Genomic DNA, 21,396 nt, shown 5'->3' with positions numbered 1-21,396 from the left:
TACTCAACCTCCAAGCATTGAGGGTAGCAACTACACCCCAGTGAGGTACCACAATCAACATATGAAAGCCCTTCCTTCTGAGGGAAGATCTCCTGCAGCCAGGATATCCATTCAAGGGTGAAATACCACCTACGGGTGTGTTTCTCCTTTCCTTAGTTCAACAATCATTTAAACATTCATCTTAATTCTACTTTGTAATAATATTAGTCATTTCGTATGGACACAATTAAGAGATACATTAAACTTGTAGGGTGGCTCTCCTGGGGACACCTCGCTCAGATGCCCAGGAGTAAATATTATTCGGAGACAATTAATTCCCAAGTTACAAAAGCATAGCATTAACTGTCTTCCTGTGTCTATACAAAAAGGATATTGCTCTGAAGTAAACTATACAAAGAACATAAGGGAAAGAGAAAAGCAATAGTTTACTTACAAATATAAAATCAGAGATTTCTAAGGAATTTGACTTTACAAGTCATAGGTATTGCTTAGGGGAAAATGGTGATTTACTGGTTGGGGAAGCAGAGCACAGAGAAGAGGTTAAAGATAAACAGAGGAATTGGAGTGCCTCAGGAGCACTGTGATGGGTATAACGCAATAAACCTAAGCTCTCTGTGGCCAAGGAAAAATGACAAACCAATGTTATCCTACAGTTTTGGTTTGACATTATTTTCCTGAATAAGATATTTCTGGATACATGATCATGAATACCAATGTTAGTGCAATAATCTCCTTTAGACATAATTTTATCTGGAACTATTATAAAACAAGTAAAAATAGTAGAGTTCATAAAGTGTTGTATTTTGATTTGGCTTTTATGTTAGAATAACACTTAATTCTATTTCTCCCCCTAGGCAAGAACATTATTTTAAGCTCCAGACTGAACTGTAGTTTTTCTTTTCTACTGTCCATAATTGTAAAATTAGATTTGCCCAGAATTTGCTAACAGATCTGGATACTACAATGTACTATAATAAACTCTGTCTTCCCAATTGCAGTTGAAGTCACCTTCTTCCCAATTCTCGTGAAGAAGTTCTTTCACAATACTTTCTAAAAGACTGGGCTCTGTTCCAGGTTCTTCATTTGACAAAATTAGGTTAAATGGTTCCTGGATTATTCCATCATCTTCGGCAACATTATTATTGAGCTGCTGGTCATCTAAAGAAACTGTTGTTGATGCTGAAAAAACGTTTCCTAAATGATCCACTATAGGAAGCAAATATAACTCTGGTTGAAGAGCCTAAAACACATAGGAAATTGTTTTGTAATTTGAAATACAGTAACTTGAAAAATCAGCATAAACTTAAAATCATACATTACATACATGTGGAGGAGCAAATGATTTAAGTTTCAGTTCAGACTCCTGCTTTGTCTTCACCTAGAAATAAATGAATAAAAAAAGTATGAAAACTTTCACATTTTAAAATTGCTTTTACCCCTATTGTTTTCCTGAAGAATGTATATGTAATTTGATGTGATAATTAATTCTAAAAGCTGATACTAAGTCTAGATTCTAAAAAACATAAAATGAATTCTATTTCCATTCATTGTACTAAAAATAATGCTACCATATACTTTAATAATAATTACTGTTTTTGCTGGCATGGACTATGTAAAGACACTGTTCTAAAATATATAGACTATATTAATCCTCACAATTTCATGTGATAAGCACAAAAATATTAGTTCAAAATAGTAAGACTGAGGTAACTAGAAGTTAAATGATGGGTCTAAGATTTTAAAACTAGAGGTTTCCAAAGTGGTAGCCTGGCAAGCTACCGAGAGTATCCCGCCCGCATGGCAGAGCCTGGCAAGCTACCTGTGGTATATTTGATATGCCAAAACCAGTAAAACAAGTCTCACAATGGAGATGTTACTGGTGCCCTGTCGAGCAAATCAATGAGCAACGCGATGACAGTGACAGTGATTTAAAATCAGGTAATCTGACTCAAGTATCCAATCTTATAATTGTCTGAGATTGATATTTAATAATTTTACATATAATACAAAAGAACAAAATGCTGATATGTTTAATTTTTCCCCCCAATTACAAATAACTAAGTTGAAGACCAGCAAATAAATATTTGTATTGTGCCATACTAGAGTTCAATGAAAAAAGTTCAAATTTGCTAGTTGTTACCAAAAAAATCTCACAAAACACTCTCAGTACTAAACAGCATTATTTAGTACCGGGGTTGTACTTAGTATAAAATAAATGGCATTTAGAAAAAAAAAATAAACATTCCACTCCAAAATAGTACTATTGCAGTTACAGTAAATATCACCTTGGGGTGAACTGCTTTGTTTTCCACTATCATTATTTAACTTTTCAGTAAGTATTTACATGATGCTAAGCACCTAGTCAGACGCTAGTTATAACATAAAGTTCTTGCACATGGAGGCTACAGTCTAATGGCAGATCTTAAACAAATAATTAGTAGATAATTAGTACATTTATAACAATATACTAATTATTAGCACAACATTAATTAGAAAAAAATAATGACACAGTATCTTAACTAAAGTGGAGGAGAAAGTACTACCTGTTAAAGAATTTAAAAATGGAAACTCTAGTGGCTGGTGATATAGTATTGGGATTAAGATGTTTGCTTTGAATATAGCTGGGCCAAGTTTGATTCCCGACACAGCATATAGTTCCCTGAGCACTACCAGGAGTGATCCCTGAGCACAGAGCCAGGCAGGAGTAAGCCCTGACTACTTTTGGCTATGGCTCAAATTCTCCCTCAAAATTAAAAAAATTTTTTTTTTTCTTTTTGGGTGACACCCGATGATGATCATGAGTTATTCCTGGCACTGCTCTCAGAAATTACTTCTGACAGTGTTCGGGGTGGGGACCATATGGGATGCTGGGGATTGAACCTGGATCAGCCACATGCAAGGCAAATGCCCTACCCATTTTACTATTACTCAGGCCCCCTCAAAATAAAAAATTTTAATTAAAGAAATAAACTTTCCGTTAAAATGCAACAATAGAAACCTTGGGCCCAGAGAACTAGTGCTCTGGTTACAGTGCATGCTTTTAAATGTATAGTCATGAGTTCAAATCACTGATGAGCACTGCAGTAATCCCCAGCAAGTACAAAACCATAATTTACATGTTTCACGTAAGAGTACAAGTCTTAGAGAACACATGTGCACATACTACAACTGAATGAGTGTAAATCTTGGTGAGCACCTCGCCAAGTGTGTAAGCAGTGGGACCTTATCTGTGACCTGCAGTGAACAACTTTAAAAAGATATAAAACACCACTGCCAGACATGTGTAATCCACTGCTCATTGCATTACCACCACCGACAACAAAGGGGTGGGAAGAAGAGAACAAATATAACTAAAAAAAAAATACCATCTCCTATCTCTCTGCCCCTAAACTCTTAAGATCTGAAGACTTGTTAAATTAAGAATTCCAGCTAAGAAATCTCCCTACGTAGGGAGCTGGTGCGATAGCACAGCGGGCAGGGTGTTTGCCTTGCATGCAGCCAACCCGGGTTCGATTCCTAGCATCCCATATGGTCCCCTGAGCACTGCCAGGAATAATTCCTGAGTGCAGAGCCAGGAGTAACCCCTGAACATAACCGGGTGTGACCCAAAAAGCTAAAAAAGAAAAAAAAAATCTCCCTACTTAAAAAAGCCTTCTAGTAGGTTATAGAAACTACAAATTGAAGGGTTCAATAAATACCAAAGAGATGCCAGCATCTGCCGGGAGCCAAAATGTCAGTATAGCCTGACCTGCAATTAAGGACCTAACTCTTTTTTTGAAAAATGTCCTTACATTAAGAAATTAACCTCTTCGGTGTGGTGTCCGCTATTTTATGGGACTTTTTAGCAGGTATGAAGTTGGTGGCGCGGGAAAAAAATTATGTGCTTTGAACTTGAAACAGTGGGACGCCTGGGTAGTCTCGGGCCCAGGGCCGGTGCCGGTGCCTGCTCGAGTTCCGCCGAGATTCGACCCGGGTGGCCATGCCTTTGCACGGCCGCTTTGCTGCTGAACGAGCAGGATCCAGAGCCAGCTATATGACTTGGGGTTCCAGCGAGTGCTTGCAGCCATGTCTCCAGACTGTGAACTAAGCTTTTGCCCCACGCCGGCTAATGGAGGAAATATTCTTCTTCCTTGTTTTTTCTTCCCTCCGGGAGGAAGAGGTGTGGTGTCCGCCATTTTATGGGACTTTTAAGCAGGTATGAACTTGGTGGCGTGGGAAAAAAAAAAGTGCTTTGAACTTGAAACAGCGAGATGCCTGGGCAGTCTCGGGCTGGGGCCGGTGCCGGCTCGAGCTCCGCCAAGATTCGACCCAGGTGGCCATGCCTTTGCACAGCCGCTTTGCTGCTGAACAAGCAGGATCCAGAGCCAGCTATATGACTTGAGGTTCCAGCGAGTGCTTGCAGCCATGTCTCCAGACTGTGAACTAAGCTTTTGCTCCATGCTGCCCCAGGAAGGGAAAAGATTCAATTTCCAACTTAAATCTCCCCGGACTTAATTACTAAAATACAGAAATCTTAAAACCGCACGGCTGCTACTGCGGCCGCACAACTTCATATCTCTTTATTCTCATCAGTGGAAAACTAATTATCAAATATTTCCCTGTCAATAGGGCCGTATTCTTGGGGGATAAATTCAACAAGAATAGTGAGTTCTGTGTTGAAACTCCAACAACAATAGTGAGAATTGTGTTGAAATATGGAATGTAATCAAGGTAAAGAGAAAAGGAAGTGAAATTTTTCAGTTATGCAGGGGGGGTGGTTGGGAGGTGGGGCGTGGGATGTATACTGGGTTTTTTTTTCTTTTTTTTTTGGTGGTGGAATATGGGCACTGGTGAAAGGACGGGTGTTTGAGCATTGTATAACTGAGACATAAGCCTGAGAACTTTGTAACTTTCCACATGGTGATTCAATAAAATAAATTATAAATAAATAAATAAATAAATAAATAAATAAATAAATAAGAAATTAACCTCTTCTCGGAAAAATGTTAGAACACATTGTGTAATGTTTCTGAGCAACACCCGAGATAACTGTCATGCACCCCTTGTTAGGGTCATGTACCCTGTATCACTGAAAATGTGCATGTATTGTTACTTCCCCATTTTGCCTACTTCCTCATGGAATCAATTATAAAAAAGTAGCTTGAGAGAAATAAAGAGCCTTTGCTTGCTTGCTTGATCAAAGACTCGTCTTGCTCCCATTCTTCTCTCTCTCTCTTTTACCACTCGAGCACCCTCTCCCGGTTACCCACGTTCACTAGTCCCGAGGGACAGGACAAGCATCAAATAATTTCACACCAAAAATGACTTGTTGCACCTGATTCAAAGAAATCTATTTCCCCCATAACACAAATACATATTAAAAAACATTAAAAGATCATCCCTTAAATTAAATTACATACATACATGAAATTACACAAAATAAATATATACATACTTGGCCTGGAGCTATAGCATAGCAGGTAGGGCGTTTGTTTGCCTTGCACTTGGCCGACCCGGGTTCAACTCCTCCACCCCTCTGGGAGAGCCTAGCAAGCTACTGAGAGTATCCCACCCGCATGGCAGAGCCTGGCAAGCTACCCGTGGTGTATCCAATATGCAAAAAACAGTAACAAGTCTCACAATGGAGATATTACTGGTGCCTGCTCGAGCAAATCAATGAGCAATGGGATGACAGTGATTCAGTGATATACATACTTAAAATTTCTGTATTTTTTTCCTAAGGAAATGTACATGTAAAACACCCCACCCCAGGTTGGAGCAGTAGAACAGTGGGTAGGACATTTGCCTTGTATGTGGCCAACCTGGGTTCTACTCCCAGCATCCCATATGGTCCCCTGAGCACCACCAGGAGTAATTCCTGAGTACAGCGCCAGGAGTAACCCTTGTGCATCGCCAGGTGTCACCCCCCCAAAAAAAATACCCACCCCAAAATATGCCAAATACGATCTATATACTCTTCTAGATCTATTTATTGAGTAATATTTTCACTATGATTGAATCTGAGTAAATAAGTATTTAGAAAAACACAATTTATTAAGGTATGCTTTTGTTTAATCAAAAGGGAAAAATAAGAAACTTACCACAGCCAGATTATTTCCAATGCATTTCAGAAATAAAAATTTTTCTGCAATAGCATCTTCACCAAGAAACTCAACAAGTCTTTCCCTCAGGGCTTGTAGAGTAAGGTCAGGAGATATTCTGAAATATCATGACATTATGTTGTAAGGTAAAACAAAATCAATTTCGTTTTATTCTTGTATAAATTGTTACAATATTCTTGTAACAATAAAGTTACAAGATTGAGTAACTTTAGCCAATTACAGTGCTCAGGGGTCACTTCAGGCAGAGCTCATGAACCCTACAATATTAGGGCTCAAACCAGAGCTCACTGCATGCAGAGAATGCACTTGGCCTTTTGAACTCTCTAGCCATGAAAGTCCTTTTTGTACTAAACTGGAAAATGCTTCTCCACTTTTTCATCTAACCCCAAACATTACTGTAAAAAGAATGCTTTGCTAAGAAGTTTTATAACTAATTTTATACACATGTTAAAAGAATGATTTCGCCATAGATATTTATTTTAGAAGTTGATAGACAATGCTTAAATTTCTTTGCTGATTAAACATCAGATTCCACATCTTTGTTCATAAGGAATATTTCATTCTTTAATGTCTAAAATTTAAAGTTGTCACTTTTGGGATTCTTCTGAGTTCTGTTTTATGAGGATCTTGTCGAAGACATTATAATTTAAATAATCAACAAATTGTTTAAGTATCTGATTCAAATTATCAGGCGAATTCTAAGAGATGGGAACACAGCAGTTAACAAAACTGAGATAAACGTCTGCTCTTACTGACCTTACAAGGAAGTGGTGGGGAGAAAAAAGAACAAACAAAATAGGAAATATATATAATTAATGATATACTTCTAAGTATTTTAGAAAATATAGAGCAGGGAAGGAAATAAGTTACAATAGCTGTATTTTAAAATACAGTGATCAGAAATGATCTGAACAAAAAAGTAATAGCTGAGTAATGAGATCTAAATGAGCAGAATAAAGCAGTCTAGCAAAAAGAAAGTACAAGAGTCCTAAAGGCAAGTTTGTTGTGTTCCAGAACAGAAAGAAGTCTAGTGTTCTTTAAGAAAACTAATGGGAAATATGAGGTGTTTAAAGTATGTTCAAGAGAAATACCATCAGGTCACAGAGTGTTATGTAATTCAGTGAATGCAGACACATGTGTGTATACATATATGTACGTGTATATACAAATGTAAATGTGTGTGCACATACATAACATTTACACATGTACCTGTACCGTGTCTTAATTTTTACACAGGTTAGAAAGAAGTCATTGTGGAAATGCTGGTGTTATTCATTACTCAGTTTTCAATAGATACTACTCAGTAACTCAGTTTTCAATAGATACCTAATTCAGAAATTTCTTAATTTCCTTTGTGTATTGGCATAACAATACACAGGTTATTTTCTTGGTGGCAGTATTTTTACTAAGTGAAATCTGTTTCTGTAGCACTGTCTAATTTATTAAATAGTACTATTTAGTATTATAATTTATATTTCCAGAAAACATTTTATTTGTAAGAAAAATTACTCTTTTCTTTGTTAGGAACATTTTCATATAACTATAAAATACTTGCCTTATAAATCCAGCTGAAATGAATTTGTTAATAACATTCATTGAAACAGTATTTAACTTATAGTTCCATGATCCTTCAGGGACATAAAAAATATGAAGTTCCACCAACTGAATAAAATAAGAAGAATATTTATTAAAATATTTTTCAAGTAGAAAAAGATTGATGTTATCTAGAATTTTAACAATCATAGCTGAAATAAACATGAATATATGCATCCTTTTGGTAAACAAAAAATAGAAGAAGCAAACATCTATTCTTAAATTAGCCACTTGGCACTTTTCCCTGGAAATAATGTTATGCATATATTCTAGATTACTCTAACATCTTTGAAATACAGGATTCTTTTCGTGGTCTTAATTTTATAACACCAACATCAGTTTTCTTACAATCATTCTTTCCCTTACATTAATTAATATCCTGCTAATTCCATTCAAGTAATCTTGTGAGTCTTTATACTTATATATTTTTTCCTCTGTCATAGTGTAATGATTGATATATCTCAGCACCTGAAAAAGGAATAAGCACTGTATCTTGAGGAGTATTTGTTTCTCAAAACTCCAGAAAGTACTTAATCTTGACAAGTGATGAGAAAAAGAATGGTGGTTTTTACCTAGCACATGTCTCTAAGATTGTCTGTATTTGTATATTCAATCTTTTTCCAATTAATATTTTTATAATCTCAACAAGAATCATGTATTTATAAGAATATTTAACAACAAAGCATAAAGCAAATATTATTATATTTTAGTTTAATAAATTTTAACTAAATTTTAAAAATCAAAGCATTACAATAATTATTAATGTATATATTTGACATAAACATTTTAAACATTTGAAAGAACTTTAAAAATTTTTGGGGGTGCTGGGGAGGTGGGGGGAAGGGGGGAGGTATATCGTGATTCTTGGTGGTAGAATATGTGCACTGGTGAAGGGATGGGTGTTTGAGCATTGTATAACTGAGACTTTAACCTGAAAGCTTTGTAACTTTCCACATGGTGAATTAATAAAAGAATTTAAAAAAAATTAAAAAAAATTTTAGCAAATATGACTTAGTAATTAATGATTTTATAGGATGATTCTTAAACTGAATGTCTGACTCAAATTCTTTTAAAATAGACTAAAATTGCTCCACCGAGATTCGACCTGGGTGGCCACACATTTGTTCGGCCGCTCTGCTGCTGATCGACCATGATCCGGAGGCCAGCTAGACTACTTTTGGTTCCCAGCAACTGCTTGCAGTCATGTTTCTAGACTGTGAACTAAGACATTGCCCCATGCTGCCCCGGGAAGGGGAAATGATGCAATTTCTAACATAAATCTCCCTGGACTTAACTACTAAATTACTAAAATACAGAAATCCTAAACCCAAACTTCATATCTCCTCATTCTCAGCAATGGAAAACTAATTATCAAATGCTTCCTTGTCAGTAGGGCTGTTTTTTTTGGGGGTGAAACTCCAACAACAATAGTGAGTTTTGTGTTGAAATATAGAACGTAATCAAGGTAAAGAGAAAATGAAGTGAAATTTATCAGCTATGGAGGTGGGTGTGTGGGGTGGGGGGGGGGTGGTAGGTATACTGGGGTTTTTGGTGATGGAATATGGGCACTGGTGAAGGGATGGGTGTTCTGGCATTGTATAACTGAGACATAAGCCTGAGAACTTTGCAACTTTCCACATGGTGATTCAATAAAATAAATTAATTTTAAAAATAAAATAAAATAGACTAAAATTAAGTTAAGTACACATCTCCGGTTGATGCCTTATTTTTATACTTTTCAGTGAAAAAGTACTAGTCAACAATTTAAGACATGTGCATAGAGCTGATAGTGAAGTTTTCATAAGCTAATTAAAAAAAGATAAATCCCTGGTTATACTGTATGACAATCAACACTACGCTTTACTGAACCTTTTCAAAAAGAATAAGCGTTTTTATATTTTAGTACAAAAAGATTTTCTTACCTCTGATGAGGATGACTGACCAGGATCAATGGACATATTCACTAATGTCTCCATAGTATAACTGTCAGTTGAAATAGTGTATATTCATATCTTTCTTTTAATTTCAGTAGCAGTTAATAAAAGTTATAACAGATGTTTGGCTCCTTGAAAATAGTATTCCATTCATTTCTTGTCTCCAAAATTGTTCAAAAAGTGAAAAGAAAACCATAAAGACTTACAATTTTGAATGAAATCTTAGGAATGTATATAATATTATTCTAATTTAAAAAGATATACTACCAGTAAATAGTTTGTTTCAATAATAATTACATTGACATGAACATGCATACTATAAAATTAAGTAGTAAATTCATTATAATGGACTATGATTAAGCATATTTTATTATTCTAAATAATCCATTTTCTCTTAGTCAAAAAGTTAAGGACAAATTTATGTGACATTCAACATATAGTCCAATAAGCATTTTTTTCTTTTTGGGTCACATCCGGCGATGCACAGGTGTGACTCGCTGTATCCTGGCTTATACACTCAGGAATTACTCCTGGTGGTGCTCGGGGGACCATATGGGATGCTGGGAATCGAACCCAGGTCAGCCACATGGATGGCAAATGCCCTGCCTGCTCTGCTATCGGTCCAGGCCATGAACAGTTTTATCATTAGTAATTCTCCTGGGATTGGATTAACTCAGTAGTAAAAACTGTCAACAATAGCTCTACATAAAAATACCAATCTATATCAGGCAATATTTTGGTAGTGATGATAGGATTTGAAATAATTTATAAGAATAGACAACAAATTAAAAATATACAATAAATCAAAGAATAATGTGAATATGAATTACCCTAAGAACTTTATCAAAATGAAATAATCCTTAATATCTCAACACCACCAGAGCAGAAAATTTTTCAAGATTTCAAGCACTGTTCTATCCTGATTTAAACTGAAATGGTAATTTAAATCCAACAAAAATTAAAATTCAGGGCTGGGAAGGTAGCTCAAAAGTCTGGAGCACAGGCTTTGCACACAGGAGCTCTGCGTTCAATCATAACACCACGTGATCCATTCCCCATCTTTCCTGACCTGAACTAACATGTGATCCAAAACCCAAAACCAACCAAATCCCATTCACATCCCAAATAACCTGAATATGTCTGTGATCTGGTACTGATTATATCTGTATAAAATCCTACCAGACCACTAACTGTTTTTAATATTGTGAAAATTAAAAGATCATACTCTGGAGACCACATTTTTCTAAAACACTTTTATATAATGGTATAATTATTAAAATGATTAAAACTTAAAATGAAATTTGTCATTTGATTTTAATTTAATGTTATTTTATTTTTGCTTTTTGGGTCACACCCAGTGATGCTCAGGGGTCACTCCTGGCTCTGCACTTAGGAATTACCCCTGGTCGTGCTCAGGGAACCATATGGGATGCTGGGAATTGAACCCGGGTCGACCGTGTGCAAGGCAAATGCCCTACCCGCTGTGCTATCGCTCCAGCCCTGAAATTTGTCATTTTAACACTCTGGGATGGAGCGATAGCACAGCGGGTAGGGCGTTCACCTTGCACATGGCCGACCCAGGTTCGATTCCTCCATCCCTCTTGGAGATCCCGGCAAGCTACCGAGAGTATCTTGCCCGCATGGCAGAGCCTGGCAAGCTACTCATGGCATATTCGATATGCCATAAACAGTAACAAGTGTCATAATGGAGACATTACTGGTGCCCCCTTGAGCAAATCAATGAGCAAAGGGATGACAGTGATATAGTTACATTAAGAACACTTGACCTATTTCATTTCTATCCATTCAAAGGTTCTTTCTGCCACAGTACTAATTTAGTCTTTTATCAAAGCACAACCAGCCACATATAGTATACATCTAATGATGCATTTATGGTAAATTCTCTATCACATAAAAATTTACAATAATTACATGGGCATTCTTAACAGGTATGCAAATTGGGAGGCTGAATTTTTTTATTTCTGTAGATGTATAAGAACAAACTTATAAATTCAGAACAAATTTCTTTTCTGGGGCTTGGTGGTTGTGCATAACTGGATGTGCTCAGGGCTTACTTCTGACTCTGTACTCAGGGATCACTTCTGACTGTGCTGAGGGTCCAATGAACCCGGGTTAGCCACAGGTGAGCCAAGTGCCTTACCCACAAGTACCATCTTTCTAGCCTCTCAGAAGAAATTACGGGGTCAGAGCCTGTCATGTTAGGGTCTTACTTCTGACGCTGCACTCAGGGATCATTCATGGCAGGCTCAGGGAACCATATGGGGTGCCAGGGATCCAACCTGGGTCAGGTACAAGGCAAGTACCTTACCCACTGTACTAGCTCTCCCAACCCCAAAAGCCATTTGAATTATACCTGCCTTTATGATCGCTCACTGAATCAGTACTAAGATGACCTACTCTCATGGGGCCCAGAGACAAATACATGGTCTGGCATGAATCAGAATTAGGAATTGAAATTGTGAGAACTAAAGCCTCAAAAACACATAGTAAATATTGAAATATAAAAGAATGTAGAAATCAGGAAGCAGTACGAAAGTCATAAGGTAAGCAAATATGACAAAGTTGTGATAATTTGTTAACAAAATAAGGAGGGAATCAGTACAGAGAGATAGTATAGCAGATAGGGTGCTTGCCTTGCATGCAGCTGAGTCCTCAGTCCCTGGCACTTCGTATGGTCCCCCAAGCACAGCCTGAATAGAATCAGGACTAAAGAACGGGAGAGTTTTAGGGTTGAATTCCTTTTCTCACCTTGGCTTATCAGTCCAATAATTCCTCTTACCACTGTTTTCTTTACAATAATCTCATTATTTGTAGTAATTTGCTCTCAAAACCCAAGATATTGATTAGCTTCTCCAGAAATTCTTAAAATGTGTAGTTAATCATAACCAAATCACATGTCACATAGCGTCTATCTTGTAACATACAATCTTTAGAACTTCCAAAATCTTCACTTATTACCAATAAAACACAAAATTTCAAAGAAGACTGGCAGCTCTAAAGCCAAAGATAAAGATTACCATAGTGCTCTAGTCTCGTCTCTCATTTACTGTACAATTTTGCTTTAGCTTCCTTACCAGGATTGAAAGATCGGCTTTTTATCTTGCATATTCAATCCCATCTATTGGTATTGACTACATAAAAGAAAACTGCCGAAAAGGATCCCAAGTTCACATCTGGCCTCAGGAAGAAAGGGGACAGAAATGGATGATCATAGTCTACTGTGGTTCTAACTATTGGTAGATATATCCCCTCTCTGCCTTCTGTTCTTAATATTGACTCGAAATTTAGAGAAATGACACGGGTGAAGGGGAAGGGTTGTGTTGAAACATTATATGCCCGAAAACCTAATCATGAACAATTTTGCAACTGTGCTACCTGTGATTCTATATATGTATATATGTACACACACACACACACACAGTGGCTCAGAGCCACTGGAACCAACTTTGCAACTGTGTTATGTGATTCTATGTATGTATGTACACACACACAGTGGCTCAGAGCCACCGGAACCAACTTTGCAACTGTGCTGTGATTTTATAAATGTACATACACACACACACACACACACACACACACACACACAGAGTGGCTCAGTCAGTGGAACCCGGAGCGGTTCACACACACACACACACACACACACAGTGGCTCACAGCTGGTACACACACACACACACACACACAGAGTGGCTCAGTCAGTGGAACCCCGGAGCGGTTCACACACACACACACACACACACACACACACACACAGTGGCTCAGAGCTGGTTCTCACACACACACACACACACACACACACACACACACACACACACTCACACACACAGTGGCTCACAGCCAGCGGAACAGGGAGCGGTTGACCCCTCCACCCACGCTCCTCTCCATCCCCCAACTCCAACTCCGTCGGGAAAACACTGGGCGGGGTTGGGGGGATTTCTCCGCCCACCACACCTTTGACAAACTCCCTCCAGGGCCTGACTGCCCCCGTTCGTCCGCTTCCGAGCAGTCCTCGCGGGTCCCTTTCTCACCTCTCCTCAGAGAGGGATGTGGGGGGAGGGGGAGGGGCGTCAGAGCGCGCCCCTACGCGCGCTCCGCTCGCCGCCGCCTTCCGGCTCGGGGTCCCGCCAGGGCGCGCCGGGAACCGCCACGGCGCGTGGCTACGGGTGACGCATGCGCGCAGCGCGCGGCGCCGCCCGGCCAAGAACCGGAAACTTCGAGACAAAGTTCTGAGCCCCGCCCCCCCCGCCCCGCCGTGGAACTGCAGACGGCCAGACCCGACCCGTCCGGAACGACGTTCCGGCCCGGCTCTCGCGTGCGCCATGTCTGGTTCCTCCAGTGTCGCCGCTATGAAGAAAGTGGTGCAGCAGCTCCGGCTGGAGGCCGGGCTCAACCGCGTGAAGGTGAGCGGGAGCGGGCGGGTGGGGCCCGGAGTCGTTGGCGTCGGGCACGAGCGGGCCCCGAGGAGCCCAGAGCGCGTGCGTCGGCCCGGGCCGCCCGGGGAGGGAGCCGCGCGGCGCCGTGGGGCCCCGCTGCGCGCGCCTCTTCCGCCCCGCCGAAGGCTTCGCCGGGCGGGCAGGCCCGGGGCTCGGCCGCGGCTCGTCCTGCTCCGCCTCCCGCGGCCGCCGCCGCCCCTCCTCGGCCCGCCGCGCCCTTCCCGCCTGCGACTCTCGCCGCGGAGGAACCTTTTTTGGTTTCTGTTTCCACTTCGGGGCGGACATTCCTACCCCCCGTCCCCTTCTCTAGCCTGTTTCCCCGGGCCCACCCCCTCCGCCCCCCTGACGTCGCTTGACTTCAGCCGGGCTTCACAAAGTCGTTCTGTGTCCGGGGTGACCCGGGTGCCTTGCACAAGCCTGCACTTGGGAGCGGCTTGGCGCGGACGGGCGCGCGCTCTGCTGACCTTGGGCCCGCCAGCCCGAGGAGGCACGGCGCCCCCCCCCCCCCCCCCCCCGCTCTGTTAACGCGGGGCCCGGCAGTGTGGGCGTGAAAACAGCCAAGCTGACGTCCCAGCGCTGCTCCAAGTGCCTCCACGACGGGGCGGGGGCCGGGGACCCGCCCCGGAGGAGGAAACGGAGCCGCCCGGTGCCCTTAGTTGCAAGAGACTGGCTGGTGGCCCCTTGGGAAGCCCCTGTCTCCGTGGGAGGGGCCCCTCCCGTGCGGTGTCCCCAGATTCCAGAGTTTCACTTGTGGCACTCTGTCGTCCATCCTTGGCTCAGTCTAATGCAGACTTTGAAATCGTGAGGCTCCTAACACCCGCCCCTGTCACAGCGTGCGTTTCGTGATGCAGTGAAGTGGCTCCGGACAGAAAAAGGGGAAGGAGCGGGGGTCCTCCAAAGAAGCTGAAAGATAAGTGTAAGCTGCAGTGCCTAACTCTTGTCTCCAAAGAAAATGAGCTGAAGCTCTCAGTGGCTTGTACCCTGAGCACACTAGACAACTCCCTTCTGGCCCCCCTCCAGACTCCTGCCTTGTGCACCCACTTCTTAGGAGGGTCAGGGCTGGGATCATGAAGGCCACCAGTAGTGATTGGGTTTTAAGTTTTCAGTTGGGGGCTGGAGGGAGTACAGCGGGCAGGGCGTTTGCCTTGCATGCAACCCACCCAGTTTCAAACCCCCACATCGCATTTGGTCTCCTAAGCACCACCAGGAGTAATACCTGAGTGCTGAACTAGGAGTAACCCCAGAGCATCGCTGGGTGGGTACCCCAAAGCGAGAAAAAAAAGTTTTCAATTTGATAGTAGGGTGGCAGTGCAAATGGGAAAGGACATCTCGTCATCTCGTCTGGCGACTTTCAGTGAGATATTTTTGAATTAGGGTTGCAAAATGTTTTATTTTGGGGCATCTGTTGCAGTTCTGATAAATGCATACTTGTAACTTTTGTTTTCTGCCCAAACTCCTATATTTACTGTTTAAACTTTTGAGTGCTTGAATGTAGGGTTGCCATTTGCTTCATTGCCAAAAGGGCACTTTTGAGAGTGAAAGAGGACACTAATAATGCCAGGATTATAGGCTTTCAGCTTCTTGGATGGCAGTTCATACAGTGCCTGGAAGCTAGCAGCATGTTCCGGGTTCAGAGCCTTTGTCTAAGCTCTTTCTCCTGCCCAGAATTCTCTTAACAGATTGGTTTCTTAGTGAAGGTTACTTGGCTGCATCTCTTGCCATTGAGATGGCAGTTTGAATGTCACCTCAGAAACACTTTCCCTACGGTCACATGGCACATCACTTTTTTTCTGCGTAGCACCTACATTATTTTTCGTTTCCCCTGAACCATCAAGCTCTGTAATACCAGGAATAAGGAACCTGACTGTTCTTAAGTATCCTCAGTGCTTACAAGTTTTTTTGGCAACAAGTGACCCTTGAGATAAGAGGACATTAAGTTGGAACCTACTCTCTAGGCAGAAAATTAAAGCTACTTTACCAGAGTGCTACTCAGGTGAATAACAGCAAGTTAGGCAATTTTGTGAAAAAATAATTAACACCCACATTCTCACCTTAGCCACACCTTTTGTCAAAGCATTTCTTTATACTAAGATTTTAAAAGTGCTTCTTTACATGGGACCTGTGGATTTTTACTGTAAGCCAAATATACAGGTAGATTTCAGAAAGTTTTTATTCATCTCAGCATGATGAATCCTTTTCTCTGGTTAATATTTGTGTTGCAGGCATTAACTAGAGAAGCTAAATGGATTGGTACTGGTCTGTGGGTGTAGAAGGTTAAAACTAATGCACTAACGCTGTGGTTATAATTGCACGTCCTTGTGCTAGTATGCAGACAGGCATCTATCTTCGGGCATGTAAAAAGGTTGAGGAAAACTTCATAGGAGAATATTAAACTTAAACTTCCTTTCAAAGGCCAGATATTCAGCTGCAGGTGGATTGGACACCTAATCTGACTCTCCTTAGGTAGTTAAAACTGGAAAGATTACGTTTTCCATCTTCCTAAATCTCAGTTTTCTTATAATATTATCACATGGAGCATCTTTTGATTGCTCATGTTCTTTAATTGAACCATTGGATCTATTTTATTAGTATACCATCAGCTGTTCAAATGGACAAAACTGGACAAAGCTTTTTCCTGAGTTTCGTGTGATGGAAGGGCTGATAGCAAATTGTTAAACATCTCCTATAAGACTCTTTAAGCATTGGTATTTGCCTTAAAGGTAATTTAGTAGTTTTCATATATGTAAGCAGTGCCACTAAACAGGACTGAAGAAACTTTGTTTGCTTTATAGTTAGTTTATACTCTGTCACCTTATAAGAAAAAGTAAACAGGTGAATGCATATTTTTAATTTATTTTAAATAGGGGCTGCTCCCGTAAGCTTCTTAAAGGGAAAAATGCTTAGTAATAATGCTTGCATGACAAAGTGAAAAGTTGCTACAATTGTAGTGTTGTTTTTAAATTATGTGCTGCTTTTAATGAAAAGCAAGAGGACACTGGAAGGCTGAACAGCCTGTCGGTAAACTAGCAAGATATTATGCTTTGCAGTTAAACAGAACTGTATCATTTGCTGTTTCTAAGCAAGTAAAGGAAAACGTACTATAAACTGCAGATCTTTCTCAACTTATAAACTCATCATACACTGAAAATATCGTATGCTGAAAATGCATTTAATTCACCTAACCTACTAAATGTTAGACTTGTCTTTAATAAGTATATTTAAAGTACTTAAGATTAGCATCATTGGAAAGTTTGAAAAGGCCTCCCCCCTCAAATGTTGACAAGTCTACCAAGGAACACTGATAAATAGAGGACTGTCTATTTACAAGTAGCATTTTAAATTGAGTTCAGTATATAACTTCACCTTTAATCTTTTAAGAGTAGTATTTATTGCAGGCATGTAATGAAATGGTCATTAAGGCATTTTTACCACTCCCTTGCCCTTACAGGTTTCCCAGGCTGCTGCAGATTTGAAACAGTTCTGTCTGCAGAATGCTCAGCATGACCCCCTGCTGACTGGAGTGTCTTCAAGTACGAATCCCTTCAGACCCCAGAAAGTTTGTTCCTTTTTGTAGATAAAATCTTTGGAAGGTAAGTTTCCTTAAAACAAAATCCCACAGAGTAGAAATAAGCTAGTCAAATCTTTTTGCAGCATTTATAGATAGACCAGTTTCAATCATCCTGGTCACTTTTGTTTGGCATTTCATTCCCAGTCTTGGTTTTTGTGAAGAAAGGATTGATGAAACCTGTGATTGTAGCCACAATGACTCATTTTTCTATATTACAATAAAAAAAAGATTGTTACTAGCAAATTCAATGCTGGTGTGACAAGACCTGTTACTTTACATAGTTTTCTTCTAATAGTGTGCTATGGGCCCATAAATACTGGTTTGTTTTTTGCATACCTAGAAGTAGGCATGCAAAATATTTTTAATTTTTCTTCAGTGTTCATAGTAGGACTGGAGTGATAGCACAGAGGGTAAAGCGTTTGCCTTGCACGCAACCAACCCGGGTTCGATTTCTCCACCTGTCTCAGAGAGCCTGGCAAGCTACCGAGAGTATCCCATCCGCACGGCAGAGCCTGGCAAGCTCCCCGTGGCATATTCAATATGCCAAAAACAGTAACAACAAGTCTCACAATGGAGATGTTACTGGTGCCTGCTCAAGCAAATTGATGAACAATGGGACAACAGCGCTGTAGTGCTACAGTTTATAGTAATGACCTCTTTGGTTTTGGGGCTGCACCCAAGGCTTTCTCCTGGCATAGTGCTCAGGACCATATGCCACATCAGGGAGTAGCACTGTAGCAATGACTTAAATTACCACTAATTTCTTTGATATTGCTCTAATATGATCTGGCTACAGGGCAGAATAGCAAATTCTTGGGATATGTGAATTCATAAGAAAAACAAATAGTTGAATAGACTGATTTGGAATGGGGAATAACTGGTTTTTATTCTTATTAAAGATAAGATGATTTCTTGGTAACATAATTGGATTAAGGAACTAAAAGGATGGTTTAAAAGTATGTGTATTACATATTAATCTGAACTTTTCTAGACCAGGTGTTGGGGTGCAAAAACAAAGTTCAATTAATGTGACCAAAACAATTCTTTAGATTTAGTCCAAGGGTACTACATTTTAAAAGATCTGTAGTACTTTAGCCAGGGCATGTAGTCACTATTAGCAACCGAATGTAATGCTTACCAGCATTTTTTAAAAAATGATGACTGATGGGGCCGGCGTGATAGCACAGCAGGTAGGGCATTTGCCTTGCACGCGGCTGACCTGGGTTCGATCCCTGGCATCCCATATGGTCCCCCAAGCACCACCAGGAGTAATTCCTGAGTGCAAAGCCAGGAATAACCCCTGCGCATCGCTGGGTGTGACCCAAAAAGCAAAAAAAAAAAAAAAAGACTGAATGGTACACACCCTTTACAAACATTCTAACTCCTCAAAGTCCAGGAAACTGCTTCCTAAAATACCGTGTTACATAGCTGTGCCCTAATTAAGCTTTGTAGGCTTGGGAGTGTTCGGTAAGTATGTGTAAGTCTTTGCAATGTTTCCAGTAAATAGAAAGAATGGCAAATTGGTTAAAAATATTAAGGCATTGTTTGAGGGACATCTTTTATCATCAAGTATCAGATTTTCCTTGAGGAAGTGATATGGGTGAATCATTGTATTCAGTTATTTGATACGTTAATTTGGGAGTCTTGGCTCTTTCTTGGCAGTACTGGGGTGGACCCTTTTCTGGGGACAGTGCAGTGTAGTATCCTTCATCCCTTTGAGTTCTCTTTGGCCCTTTAGTAAAGATCCATTAGGGACTGGTAGATGACTGGTAGGGTTGGAATCATCTATACTTTGTATGCAGGAGCCTGGCTTCAGTCCATTACCTCATGATCCCCAAGCACAGCCAGAGGCAGTCTCCTCATTGCTGGTTGGACTCCCCCACCTCACGACCAAACAAATGTGTTACAGGATACAGAGATACCTATATCTAGGTTTAATCATTCTGCTGTTAAGTTCCTGGTCAGTAACACTATTACAGTAAAAAATAGCGATCTACATGATTCTCACTGTATATAAGGTTATTGGGATCAAAAGAAATAGATATGTGATTATACATTCTACCTCAGCAGATAATGCCAAACTGCTCTTAATACAGTTACTGTTTTTCTAAGGATGTTCTATTTTTCTCAGTTGCAGTATTTGAAAAAAACTATATGAATCAGTTATATTTGGCACTGGTCTTAGCAAGTTAGTCTAAAGAAGATAGTCTAAAGTATGCCTACCTTTAGATTACTACTTTCATACCCATCTACTTAAGGTGGGTATGAAAATTAAGTTACTGAAACTGTACCCCATAGACATTTCCCATCTGAGTCTTTTTTTCGGGGGTGTGGGGGACACGGTGGTGCTCAGGGCTTGCTTCAAAGAGCCTTTGGGAGACTATAGGATGCTAGGGATGAAATCTGGCCACGTTGGCCATGTGCAAGATAAGAATCTTACTTGCTATTCTATAGCTCTGGCTCTTCATCTGACTTTTTATCTTATCCTTAGCAAACACTGTCATGATATAGCTATGACCATTTTATTACTACAGATAAGGAGCCAGAGAGTAAGTGAGCTCAGTTCATGCTTTGCATATGGGCAGACAGGACTTTTTTTTTTTTTTAATGAATCACTGTGAGATAGACTTACAAACTTTCGTGATTTGTTTCAGTCGATTAACATCCCTAGCACCACTGGGTGTGTGTGACTCAAAAACAAAACAGACAAGTAGTCTTGGTTTAATTGAAATTATAAATTGACGTTCAGATGAATGCCCTAAAAGCAAAAGATGCTGTTTAGAAAAACCTACATTGAATTTTACCTTAATGCAGTTTTCCCCCCCACTATTTCAGATTCCCCCGTTTTCATGAAGCAGAATATTCAGCGGAATTAAAGCCTGTACAGAAGCTTATCCATAACGTGTGCCATACTATAAACTTAAACTTTTGTGCTTTAACATCTACCTCTGAATTTTCATGAATTTCTATTTCAAAAGGGTAATTATTTTATATACAGCAGCATACAATAAAATACTTAAATTGTTTTGCATATTGTTACTAAATACCCATTATTTGTTTTGATAAGATACATGTTAATTTGGAATTAAGTTTTTGTTCCTCTTACAACATGTCAAACACTTAGAAGGTGCTAGAAAATTAAAGGTAAATTGCAAATTTTTTTTTTAAAGTCAGGGAGAGGTTGCTAATAATCTCTTCACAAGTTACAGAGTTCACTTTTATTATTTCTGATAAAAAGTTCTATCAAGGACAGTAGTAGAAAGTGGATGTATGATGCATTGAGATACTAATTAATAATATAAGGAACCAAATTTAATAATTTCCAACTTGGTTTCATCAGTTTTACATTTCTGTGCTCAAGGATCACTTTTGGCAGGCTCTGGGGATTATATGGGGTGATAGGGATGGAAGGCAGGTGGGCCACATGTAAAAGCAAGTGCCCTAACTGCTGTAGCCCCAGCTTCTGAAAGATTTAAGGGAATTTTTGAAGCCTGACCTCTGTTATATATTTAAGGAACAACAAACAGTGCCTTACTCAAGATCTGTTTTGTATAAAACCAGTGGGTTACATAAAATTTACCAAGCACTTAAAATCTCTAGCCCAAATAGTCTCTTAAAGTCTTGATTTTGTGTGCCTGCCAAGGGGTGGGGGAGGGCAGGGTGGTGGTGGTGGGAGGAACACCAGTGGTGGAGAACAGGCACTGGTGGAGGGATGGGTATACTCGACCACTGTATGATGAAACAAAA

General features: G+C 40.1%; 2 protein-coding genes across 3 annotated transcripts in view; one reads left to right on the top strand and one right to left on the bottom strand.

The window, feature by feature from the left end:
• The window catches only part of SPATA1 (spermatogenesis associated 1), a 44,021-nt gene extending 30,219 nt beyond the window's left edge, over nt 1–13,802 (bottom strand). Inside the window, exons 1-6 of one of the 2 annotated variants that reach the window (XM_055138550.1) lie at nt 13,677–13,802; nt 9,617–9,784; nt 7,657–7,763; nt 6,081–6,198; nt 1,325–1,378; nt 1,009–1,240 (exon numbers count right to left, since the gene is read on the bottom strand). In XM_055138550.1, the coding sequence (XP_054994525.1) occupies nt 1,009–1,240; nt 1,325–1,378; nt 6,081–6,198; nt 7,657–7,763; nt 9,617–9,670 (565 nt within the window). In that variant the 5' untranslated portion in view covers nt 9,671–9,784; nt 13,677–13,802. Of the gene's footprint in view, nt 1–1,008; nt 1,241–1,324; nt 1,379–6,080; nt 6,199–7,656; nt 7,764–9,616; nt 9,785–13,599 lie in introns of both variants that reach the window. The other variant, XM_055138549.1, reaches the window with a different exon arrangement.
• A 24-nt stretch (nt 13,803–13,826) lies between these two features.
• GNG5 (G protein subunit gamma 5) lies at nt 13,827–21,293 on the top strand. Its single transcript, XM_055138551.1, has 3 exons — nt 13,827–14,048; nt 17,530–17,671; nt 20,485–21,293. Exons 1-2 carry the CDS (start codon nt 13,968–13,970, stop codon nt 17,653–17,655), a joined length of 207 nt encoding a protein of 68 aa, XP_054994526.1. The 5' UTR covers nt 13,827–13,967; the 3' UTR covers nt 17,656–17,671; nt 20,485–21,293.
• Nucleotides 21,294–21,396: the final 103 nt, after the last annotated feature.

Source organism: Sorex araneus, chromosome 5, assembly GCF_027595985.1.
Source record: "Sorex araneus isolate mSorAra2 chromosome 5, mSorAra2.pri, whole genome shotgun sequence".
Lineage (NCBI taxonomy): Eukaryota > Metazoa > Chordata > Mammalia > Eulipotyphla > Soricidae > Sorex > Sorex araneus.
Note: the sequence above shows the minus strand (reverse complement) of the source record. Positions and strands in the feature narration are given on the sequence as shown.